Here is a 12113-nt window from a genome sequence, read left to right as displayed (position 1 = left end):
GAGAGACATAGTCCCTCCAGCGTGTCCTGGGTCTTCCCCGGGGCCTCCTCCCGGTGGGACATGCCCGGAACACCTTCCTATGAAATCCATTTTGTGTGTGTGTGTGTGTGTGTGTGTGTGTGTGTGTGTGTGTACATGTCTTTATTGCATCGTGTGGATAAATGTGTGTGTTATACCATCACTGGAAGGACATTATGATGTTGTGAGGCCATTTTAGCCAGTCCTAACGATTTCTAAGGTCTTTTTGAAGATTAAGATGTAGTTTCAGGGGTTTAAGGGTAAAAGTAGATTTTGGTTACATTATATCAATGAGTGTCCTCACAAGTATAGAAAGGCACACTCTGCATGTATGTACATGTTTCGTGGATAAATATTAGTTCAATACCATCATTGTGAGGACTTTTTGACAGATCCTCACAACCTCAAAGGGCTGTTGGATGGTTAAGACTTGATTTTAGGGTTGAGTGTAGAAGTAGGTGAGGTAAGTGATGATGTGCAGTCACAGATCCAGTTTAACCTCACCAGTGTTTTTGTTGTAACCTGATGCCTTTTCTCTCTCCTCTATCCGCTCACTCCAAACCAGTCAAGGCAGAAGGCTGCCAACGAAGAGCCGGGGTCTGTCGGAGGTTTCTCCCGTTTAAGGGAGATTTTCCATCCCATTGTCACCAAGTGCTTCCTCAAGGTGGATTTGTTGGGTTTTCCCTATGATAGTGTAAGATCTAGGTTTTATTATGTAAAGTGCCTGAGATGATTGTTTATTATGAATTGGTGCTATACAAATAAATTGAATATGTTAGGTGTTAGGCTGAGGTTTTGGAGTAAAGCCTTTAGTTGTGATGGTTAAGTGTTAGGGTCAGGGGCTAGTGACTATTTTATATCTGTGTCCTCCAACTATATAAAGTCAAATGCTTGTGTGTGTGGGTGTGTGTGTGTGTGTGTGTGTGTGTGTTACAGCAAAAGAAAAACAGAAACAAGGGTAGCTACAATGAAAATTTAGATTTTAATTTGATCAGGTAGTGCCATTCTTAATTGATCAGTGTTCCCCAGCTGCTTGGGGACAGGATGATGAGGGATGATACTGTCAAATGCGCTAACCACTGCATCTTATTCCAGTTAATTACGTAGCAAAATTACCTTGATTGGATGCATATAATTACTCTGTGTTATTTGATTTGGTTAGCTGCATAGTACAATTGAATTCAACAGTTCAGTTTGTCAGTTTTGAGTCATTATGCCTTTGCCAATAGCTGTTTTCAGGAGAAAGCTATGAAGAAAACCTGACAAAAATAACCTGCTGATGGTCATAGGCATCAGACGTCTCAAGCCATTAAGTCATCATACATTAAAAGCTTTTCCTTGAGTGTGAAAATGACCATTGTGTGAAATTTTGATTTGCCACTTCTTTTGCTGACATGGAGGAAAAAGACAACAGGTGTTTTAGTACAGAAAACTGCTCAATGGATGTGAAAGAATCCTCAAAATAAAGCTGATAGTTTGCACTTCACTGACAAAATGTTTATTCCTTAGTTTAATTAATACACAGTAATTACAAAGTGAAAACATTAATAGTATGTTCACCCGTTCTGGTACTTAAAGCGCCCTAAGTCCCTTCTGTGCACATCATACATTTTCCTCTCACTTGTCAAAATTAATAAAGTCCTGCAACCTTGAATCACTCTTGCCATCAGCGAACAGAAGCTAATGTGACCTGATGGGTCACATGGAGATGTAGCAGGGGCCAGAGCTCTGCTGTGTATTTATGTGAAGAGCTTTCATATCGAAGGTAAAGATTGTCTTTGCTGATGTCCTTGATTATATAACAGTTACACTATGCTGAGCATCGTTCTCAAGGAGTTTGGGCACATACACCTCAGCTGCAAAAACCTTCACCGCAGTGCTGCTGTTGTTCTGAGCTTCTACATGAGGCACAAACTTTTCCTGTCTGCATCAGCCCTGTGGTGTTGTAGTTCAAAAGCGCTCAAGGGATGGTGAAACTAACTCCTTCAGATGGATAGTCTAGAGACATAGCAATTCCTTTTTAACACCTTTGGGTGTCTGATTCCCTCTGCAAATGGCTGACAGCCTGCTGTCAGACTGGATTTAGGAGTGTGTTACCTGCGAGCAGAAGGCCAAAAGACCTGAGTTCTGTGAGCCGAGAATAATTCATCTCTCAGTAATGGCAAAAATGACATTAGACCTGATCTGAGTTCACTCTGCTGGAGAATATTAGATCATTTATGAGAGAAAGATTTATAGACCTCATGTCACTCAACTGCAGGGACTCGATGAAGTGCAACCAAGGAGCAGGATTTAAAATTAGGCATTATGTTAAAGGCCCAATGAATACGTTTTTGACCATATAAATCTGAGGTGAAGTCACCTTGGTGTCACCATGTTAAAGAAAATCCATCTTATAAAACCTCAGCACATAATAAAGAATATATTGGTCATATATTTATATCCTATACCTGTCTGTTAACACTAAGAATAGTGAAGAAAATTAGTCTAGAAATGGTTTTTCCTTGACCAAGCTGCCATATTGAATTTTATAAATATATCAGATGTTAACAATCAAAGAAACCAACCCTCCAAAAAAGAACCTCTGGACCCATTTAGTTATACAGAGGTTTGTAATCCTGTAAGACAGGATTTTATAGCTCTGGAAAGTAATCACAGCAACAATTATCCTCTGTCACAACCATTACAAGTACAGTAATATGTAAAGGTAATCTTCATTATGAAGAATGTGCACTTGCATGTAATCGATTGGTCAAAGCAACCCCTTGCTGTGTGATGACGTGATGTGGAAAAACGTGTGTCAGGATGAATTTTTTTTTTTTGTTTGTTTGTTTTTTTGCCACAGACACCTGTGTTGGAACCCCTGTTGTGCAAAAAGAGTGTGGGGGTGGGGGGTTGCCACATACTAGAACATTACAAATTGATATATAGCAGTGTAGGAGTTTCTATAGTTCAGCTAGATTTAGAGATTTAAAGTTGAAAACTGCAATTAAACCATAGATCTTATTTAGGCTTGTGTAAAATCATGTGGTACACACACATTTGTCCACACACAATCAATATAATTTGTAACATTCACCAACCAGTTAATTCATCACACCGGAGGACTTGATTTATTGTGTTTGACAGTGACAGTGCGGTGATTTATTGTTTCCTCTCTGCCTGAGAGTGGAGTTGTGCTGGAGGAGACACACTGAAAGACTTCACACCTGCCATTCTAGTGTCCCACCTTCCATATTCATCCAGATTATTTGCCACCTTGCTTTAAAGTAGTTTTGCATCTATATTAACCTGTTGTCATATATTTTCTATCTGGGAAGATTTTATATGGGTAATTATCTGATAATAATTCAGATTCTCCCGACTTATGAGCTGCATTTTTCCTTGAGGTGCCTGCTCTCTCCAGCTAAGGAATGATTTCAGTGTCTGTGATAAGATGAGACAGAAACCTTGTGGGCATGACTAATGCTACTGAGTCCAATTAAGCTGATGTCTTGTACCCACTGAATTAAATCACCCTGATATGATCTTATGTTCCTGTGCATATATTTGCCTCTAACTCTGATCACCTGACAAAATAAGACAGAGAGCCTCACATATGCACGAGTCATCATTCTGCATATCATTATAGTTAGTCGGTTTTTCTACATCCTGATTACGTACTCACTTGATGCTTGTCAAAATATTTAATTCAGGATTTGTTGAATATAGTAGAAAAGATGAGAAGTGCAGGCAAATGTGCCCTCACAAAATAAATGATGTGTACTCACGGCAGTTTGCAGGGCAGGAATTCAGCTTCAGTAAATGTAAATGAATAGGTTGTTCTCTATTATGAGAATTGTGCTGAATAGGAATGTGCTGAGATAGCGGTTACACATAGACTTGTTCACACAGCTGCCACTATATACTGTGATTCCCTGTAACCACTGCACCACACCCACTGAGACTGAATTTATGACTTAGTTAAGCTTTCTGAAGGCTGGAACAGCTTGCCAGTGAAATGATTGTTAGTCTAGAGGAAGGCATAAATCAAAACAGTCCTCCGTTTGTCATTATTCATTAATACCCTGCCGCTCTTGTCCTAGAGCTCTGGAAACAGCCTGTGTGTGCACGTTCTCGCTTCTCCCAATACTAAAAGATTTCCTCTGAAAGGCGGAGGTGAAAGACAGCTCTTCAAAGTTTGCTTGGCTTGTGACTGATTTACTCATCCCGCCATGTTCTATCGTGTGTGCTGACAGCTCTGGAGGTGGAATAGAACCGAACACTCAGCGCTTAAATGCTGCAGGCGCAAAGCACACAATTAAACAGGACTAACGACGCGGGGTATGGCCCATTATTTCTCCAAATAACCCATAGGGGTTTCCATATTTAGGATGAGTTCATCTTAATTAGTGATTAGGAAGAAGAAAAAAAACACTTTGCTGAAAATGAATATTTTCAAACAAGCCATTTTTAAAACAAAAAGGTGGATGTAAGTCATTATTTGAGGCTGTTGAACTTTTTTTTTTAATATATATATACTGTAATGATTAAAAATACTTTTCATCTTTTCAGAGCCAAGATGATATGCATGTCATCCACAACATTCAACTGGGTAAGTCTTATTTTGTTTCTAATTAGTGGCAAATGTAAGTATGCAATAATTAGGTGCAGTAAATATCTTTAGGCTTTTAACAGTTGGTTGGACAAAACAAGATATTGGACAGATTCAGTTGTAAAAAAATGAATGCACAAAATAATATAATATACTGACCTCATTGTGCAAACACCTGAAAGGGGGAATAGTTTCCCCACACTATTCTTTATGTTGTATGTCGTGCAGTAAACTACAATACATATCATTTCTGGCTAATCAACTATCAGATAGATCTTAAATCAGACCCGAGAACTACAGTATGTACTGCTTCACAATATTTTATGATTATTCTGGAGACATACGGTGTTATAGTTAATGCTACAGGGGAACATCTTTATTACAGGACTTGGCTTGAAGAGCAACTTGGGCTTTGAAAACCCTAGTAGATAAATGATATATAAATAGATTTATATATATATCTATGTGCACCTTATAGTACAGTAAAATTTGAAGGTGGTTTTGTAAGAGAGTTATATGCCTGTTTCAAAAAAGACAAATTGAATGTGACATCACAAAAGGGAATGCTTGGTTTGCAGAAGTATTCAGAGCCTTTGCTGAAACACTCCAAACTGAGGTCAGGTGCTTTTGAGTCGATTTACCACTGAGATTCCACCGCTTGAGTCTCCACCTGTGGCAAACTGAATTGACTGGACATAGTTTAGAGTGGCACACACCTGTGTACATAGGGTCCCAAATTCAAATTGCATGTCAGGACAAAAACCAAGCCATGAAGTCCAAGGAACTCTCAGCAGACCTCTGTGATTAAAATTGTGACCAGCCATAGATCAGGGCAAGGGTATAAAACTGTTTCTAAAAATTTGAGTGTTCCCAGGAGCACAATAATTTTGAAATGGAATGAGTTTGGTACGACCAGGACTCTTCCTAGAATTGGCCATCAGGCCAAGCTGAGTCACTGGGCAAGAAGGTCCTTGGAGCTTGCCAAACAGCATTTAAAGGCCTCTGTGAGTGTGAGGACAAAGATTTTCTGGTCTGACAAAAATTTGAAACCTTTGGGCAGAACTCCATGCACAGCGTTTGGCAAAGACCAGGTACTGCTCATCACCTGATTAATACAATGATGAAGCACGGTGGTGGCAGCATCACTCTCTGGGGGTGTTTCTCTGGAATAGAGACAGGGAGGCTGGTCAGAACTGATGGAAAGATGGAGCCAAATAAGAGTGTTCCAGGCTGCACCTGTGGCATGGTTCAGCTTTCAGCATGACAATAATCAACACATATAGTCAAGACAACCCCATGGAACATCTGTGGTGTGCAAAGGTTGTAAAGACCTATCCAAGAAGACTTGAGGCCATAGAAGAACATGCACACCATAGATTGATAAACCCCTATTAATAACAACAAGCTTTCAACAATATAAATTTTATTTGTAAGTATATCATCATTTCAGAATATATGAAAACAATTTATTTTACTGCAGTGTCCACAATGGCCTTTCCTGCCTCATTACACAGTAATAACAGTGTGCCTACAATTCTTAATTTAGTTATTCTTAATAATTATAATTACTAGTTATTCAGTGTACTTTACTTTTAAATCAAAGTTGTTAGTTCCTTCATGGATAATCTGTCATTTAAGGTGTTACCAGACTATTACATATTATACTTTGTGTATTCATTTGTATAGTGGGAATTTAAATTATAGTATTTGTTGCTGTTTTTGATCAAACCTGTGATCAAAGCTGCTAATCATAGTATGGACTCAGTACTTGTTTTTTGATATTTGGTTCAGTCTTCATCAGTGGAATTAATTTGTAATGATGGCTGGCGTTCAAAGGGTTTAACTGTTACTGAGTATATTTCAGTTTTTAGAAACTCTATGTTCAAAGGATTGAAATACTTGATATCATACACCTGATACAATCATGAATAGTAAATGGAAAATTTTGGGCGGTGTGAAATTTAAATAGCAAATGCTATAAAATGGGAATGGCAAATGAGCCTTATGTCTGATGCCTGGAATGAAAATTTAATCTTCAGAGTTCTTCAGACTTTTTCATAAATATAGTTCCATCTCTTTATCGATTTGACAGCAACCAGAAATTTCATAAGTAGAGCAAATAAAAAGATCTCATGCATGCCTTTCATGCTTCAGGGAGCTCATACAATCACCATCGAAGAGTGATTTTTGTGAGCCTGCAGAGGAGTTTGGAGCCAGTTTTCTGGACCTCTGCCTGTTGTTCATTCAGTTGGGTCACCGCAGACGCAAAAGCACACAAAAGCAGCTCAATAATGCTCTCATTTGGCACCTCAGCACAGAGAGGAAATACAAAGAGCTATCGGAAAAATGGAGCTACAGTACCCTGGCAGCATTATAGTAATACCTTTTGTTACACCACAAATAAAGGAAAGTTGAAATTTATATTGCTTTACCAATACAGCAAACATTAAAATGTATAATAGGCTTGTTTATTTTAAAGTAGTTAGTGACCTTTTAGAAGGTCTCACCAGTAATCACAAATGTTATTTGGAGGGAAAATGGGGTGCCAAATCTAAATTAGAGTAATGCCTCATTTACATCTGAATAAAACAGAGCTGTTATGTACATCATTTCCATTATTACATATCTTTAGAGCCAACAAAAGGCAGCGTGATTTCTCTGACCGCGTGCAGTGTTTTTGAAAATGCAGCATCCTGCATGTCGACAACACAGACACCTAAACTGCCTGAAGAAGAGTAAATCTGACTGCACTGTTAAATTATGAGGGCAGTTTATGCTGAAAACATTGCAAGCATGTGTGCATCATGTGTCGAGAGCCCCCAGGTCCCTATTAAATCTATGAAAACCTCCTACACTGCACTCCATGAATGGAATCAGATATGTTGTTTTCTTCATATATATTCCCAAGATATATTGCTCTGGGTTTCACTGTGCCAGCTTAAATGATCCTTCTTCTTCTTTGGATTCTTTCAATCAGTTTTATATTAAATGATATTAAACAGCATTGTACAGTATTTATCAGAAAAAGCATACAAAAGTAACTCTATAATGCTCTCATTAGGCACCTCAGCACAGGAAGTGTACACACACACACACACACACACACACACACACTATAATAATACACAGTTTGTGAGACCTTTGGCTGTCGAGCTAAATTTATTCTGTGAATTCTCAATTTTTAGAACCGTAGTCAGAAGAAGACGATGACAAAATGGATAACATCATATTTTACATCACAGTAGGAAAGTCACAGTAATGAATAACAATGCATGCAAAGAATTAAACAATTTTTTCTCTTCAAGTGTAAAAGGTACTTTATCTCATGTCCAGTACTGTACTGCAGCTGGTTTAGGGCACACATACGTACATGTACAGTTTATGGAGGCAATGTATTTGGAAAAAAAATAGTTGTTAATAATTTGAAAGAAGTCTAAAGAGACATTTTGATGCCTTGTCAACCAAAATCAGCTTTTTAATTAAGTAGCTGGTAAGGTTCTTATTTCTTATGGGATGTCTAAAGGAGGCAAATTTGACCTAAAGAATAAGGTGAGTCAGTCATTTTCTACAGTATATAATAGTATTTTCAGCAGTCCTCATAAAGAGACTAAAACCAACAATGACCTGCCTCTGCTCACAGTTCATGTCTGCCAGTCTACAACTTGGATTTGTTGACTCATCTGTGCCATCAACCTCTGTCGCTGTTCAAAAACAATTAAAAACACCCCTGCCCTGGGTGATGTTTATGAAACACCAGACCTGCCTATTTGTTAAAAATGTTGTCCCAAAAGCTCCAAGCAGCCATAATTTTTTTTTACAGCATTGAAGAGTCAGTTGCGCATGTGCATGATTTCTGCGAGCTCTCCGTTTTGTTTACAGTCCACTTGTTCCTTGCACTTTCACTCTCACTCTGCTTTCCCTTATGGCGTAGTGGTGCTACAGTTGAGGAGAAATGGGTATTTTCTTTTTATATTGTCTCTCTCTCTCTTTTTTTACAGTTTCTTCTAGTCATGGCCAAGTTCTGTGTTTCTTAGTTGTTGAACTTTGTGGTAAAAATGTAACTGCAAAAATAATCTCTTGACTTTAAGCAACAGCACAAAGCCAGATGTTTTGCTGTTGATATTGTTGAAATTAATGACCTATAGGTTAGGCTGTTTATCTACGGAAAAAGAAAAATGGTTCGGCAAACAGCAGATGCAAAACACAGTGCAGTGACATTTCAGTTTTCTTCCTTTTTAATGTAAAATGCATGATAGTTAAGGGTACAGGGCAACTCTGTACCACAAACAGGGAACAATATGTCTTTAAAACAGAGAATGTATGCCAGAATTTAAATCAGATTATCTCTATAACGATAATTAAGTCGAGAAAAGCCATGCTCCTACCCCCTCTGCAGTAGTTTTATATTCATGCTGTGGCTTGGAGCCAGCGTCTTCAGGCCAGTGGGATACACACTATGTCTTCCAAAAGGGTTATACTATCCACAAGATGTTGACTGAACACTTCTTGTGTACCAGCTAACATTTCCTTTGTATTTACTTTTTCTTTTCCCTTCTCTTACCCGCTCCTGTCTCCTAAGAGTGCCTGGCTGCTTGCCTGTCACTAAACTCTATTGGTTTTTTTTTTTCCTCCTTTATTTATTATTCTGAACACGGTTGATGCCTTTATTTTCCAAATTAAAACAGCACTGCAGATCCATCCTCAAGAATGTCCCAAACAGTGCCAGAATATATTTGTGCATGTGGTATGAAAAGTATGCATCTTCCCAAAAAAACAGATTTCACAAATACCCAAAACAAACCGTCCCTTCCATTTTCAAATGGGTTGCATAAGCAAAACTTGGAATTTGTGAAGCAGTAATTGCCTTACCCTCCTGAATTATTGATGCTAAGGGTTGAATGTATTAATCTTCAGCAGAGTTGTCCATTGGGTCATGAACTCCAGGGCACCTGTAATGAGTGTAATTATCATAGCAGGAGACTCTTTTTATCACCTTTTACATGTTGCATCTGCCGTGTGATTGTTTTCTGTCTTTGCATTACTACTTGGCGAGAATTGTAATAAGCAAATATTTTCAGAAGTGTGACTTTTCCCCTGATGACTTTCACACATCCTCCTCTCTCTACTTTTTTGCAATCACAGTGCATCTCCCTATCTCTCTGTGGATTTGCTTCCTCATTTGCCTTTCTGCCTGCTCCCTCTCTGCTATTTTCCTCCTTCTCTTTTACTCGGGAGATATTTATGACACTGACCTTTTCAGCTGTAAGCTGAAAGTTAAATACACCATGCTCCTTATTGATCTTGTGCAAGGCAATTAAAGGTCTGTATTAATAGAAAATCATTTCACTTGCGACATGACACACAGGCCTGCGCCACACTAGATGATTGCCTACAGGGAAGGTAAATTATATTTATATGGCTACATCAAAAGCTCAACAGCCAGAAAAGTTGGATATATTGAATCTGGGCTTTCAGATGCATATCTCTGGACTGGTTAAATCCTGGTGCCAGGTATGGCGGTCATGGTTTGTTTGGTCATGAAATTGCAACCAATTTTTCTTTGTGCACTGTGTCTCTCAGATGCTCCATTTCTGATGTGAGGGAGCGAGAGATGGGGTGAATTTTTAGGTAAAGGATGATTCTGAGCCATCTTGTCTCAGAGAGTTCAATGATGTGAGTCACTGGAGAGTAGCAGGTTTTTCACAAGCACGATTAGCCGCTGGAAGTCGGGGCGGGGGGTTGTCGTGGGAATTCTTTTATATTTGAGTGTCGCTACATCTCAGAAGAATTTAAGACAGAAACTCAGCATGATAAACCATATCTATTTAATTACATGCCGGCATGTAATTAAATAGATATGGTTCATCATGGTGGGTTTCTTTCTTGAATTCTTCTGGGACTTTGCAACTCTCACATATAAAAGAAAAAAGGAAGCAAACCTTTCTCGTGACCCTAAATATTCTCCCACAGGGTCAGGCCTGCCAACTATGGAGATGAGCTATTGACATCATGTGTCATCTCTGAATATATGCTGGCAACGAAGAGCTCTGGATGTCATGGCAGTTTCATTGTTCCCACACCAGCCTAATGGCCTCACCCACAGAATCTTATCCCTCTATACTTTTGCAGGCATTGAAATTGCACTATTGATCTGCTTTCCATCCTTCTGCTGTTCCTTTCTGAACTATGTTTAAAGTCTTCCTCTTCCAAAGTTAGCTACACATTCATTTGTTCACTTTCAGTGGTCTGGGTATGGATGTATGTTTATTTAACTGTGCGGTGGAGATACTCCAAGCTAAAATGAAATGCTCTGGTGACAGCTCTGGTGACTGCACACACCTGTGCTGTGACACTGATGTAGATGGCAGAGCTGCAGGAGTGCTTAGAGGTCAGTGTGCTCTCAGCTCCTCTGCCGCTTGACAACGTCTGCGATCCTGCTCTAAGGAAGTGTCTCTATTGATTTTTGTCAATGAGGTGACAAGACTGCAGGGCCAGGCCACTTTGAGAGCGCACACTCTACATTCAAGTGCAGATATTTACTACAACCTCTTGTATGCAGACTCACACCTAGAAATAAAAACACATTTTAGTTTATCACTCTTGACTCTTTAATCAGTCTGATCACCTCCTCCCTTATAGGCAGAGATGGAGAGGAAGTGATCACACAACACTGAAAGCCTTCACAGTCTGCCATTGACCAGACGGTGATGGCCTTTAAAGAGTGGCTCCATGCTTTGAGAAAAACATCCGATCAGATAGAGGAGGCGGAATTCTCCTGTGTCTCATTCCATCCAATATATTTCAAGGCTGATACAGTCATTTTTTTCTATGGAGCGGCCTCTGTGGAATACTGAACAAGTGAGCGCAGATAAATGAACACTAGACTTATGCTTTCTAGTTTCCTTGGCTTGGCAAAATAAAATCATCTGTACCGAGGTGACCGGGGCTTTGACTTCATCTCCCCAGGAACCTTCAGTCTCTTTCATTCGAGCTATATTATTTTCAGCCAAGGCATCCATGGATAATTTCACTCAACTCCCACAAAGAAAGAGTCCTGTGGAACATTTGAAATGGATGGGATGTGACATCTTTGCCCTATTATTACAGTAAATGGATGATTTAATTGCATACTTTCATGTCTGGAAAACTGCTTAATATGACCCGAGTTACTGCTGCGTGCACTAATGGCATTACCCCTGTGACAACTGTGAAAACCGATCATCCAAGTTTACATTAAATACACTTTATCAAGCTCCTGGAGTCAACCACTGCAGTGACCAACTCTAGCAAACCTGGAAACGTCTTACCTGTATACACTAGCAGCTTTTTTTTTTTTAACAAGTCTGAAAGTGCTTTACAGGAACAAGAAAGAGAGAAACTGTACTTAAGTACAGAGTTGCTGTGAACTAACATGCTCTTATCAAATGGTTTATTGTTTACTATTTTCACCATCTTGTTTTAATGTGAGAGTAAGAACTGGACAAAACTTGTCAGGGGGCAC

The 12113-nt window shown here is 39.1% G+C and overlaps 1 protein-coding gene across 1 annotated transcript in view; it reads left to right on the top strand.

Moving 5' to 3' along the window:
- Nucleotides 1-12113, top strand: part of b3glcta (beta 3-glucosyltransferase a) — a 55304-nt gene that overhangs the window by 13237 nt on the left and 29954 nt on the right. The window contains exon 3 of the mRNA XM_020613128.1: nt 4573-4612. Within this exon, the coding sequence (XP_020468784.1) occupies nt 4573-4612 (40 nt within the window). The remainder of the gene's footprint in view (nt 1-4572; nt 4613-12113) is intronic.

This window comes from Monopterus albus, unplaced genomic scaffold (assembly GCF_001952655.1).
Source record: "Monopterus albus unplaced genomic scaffold, M_albus_1.0 scaffold130.1, whole genome shotgun sequence".
In the NCBI taxonomy this organism is placed as follows: domain Eukaryota; kingdom Metazoa; phylum Chordata; class Actinopteri; order Synbranchiformes; family Synbranchidae; genus Monopterus; species Monopterus albus.
This window is presented reverse-complemented; position numbering and strand designations above follow the sequence as displayed.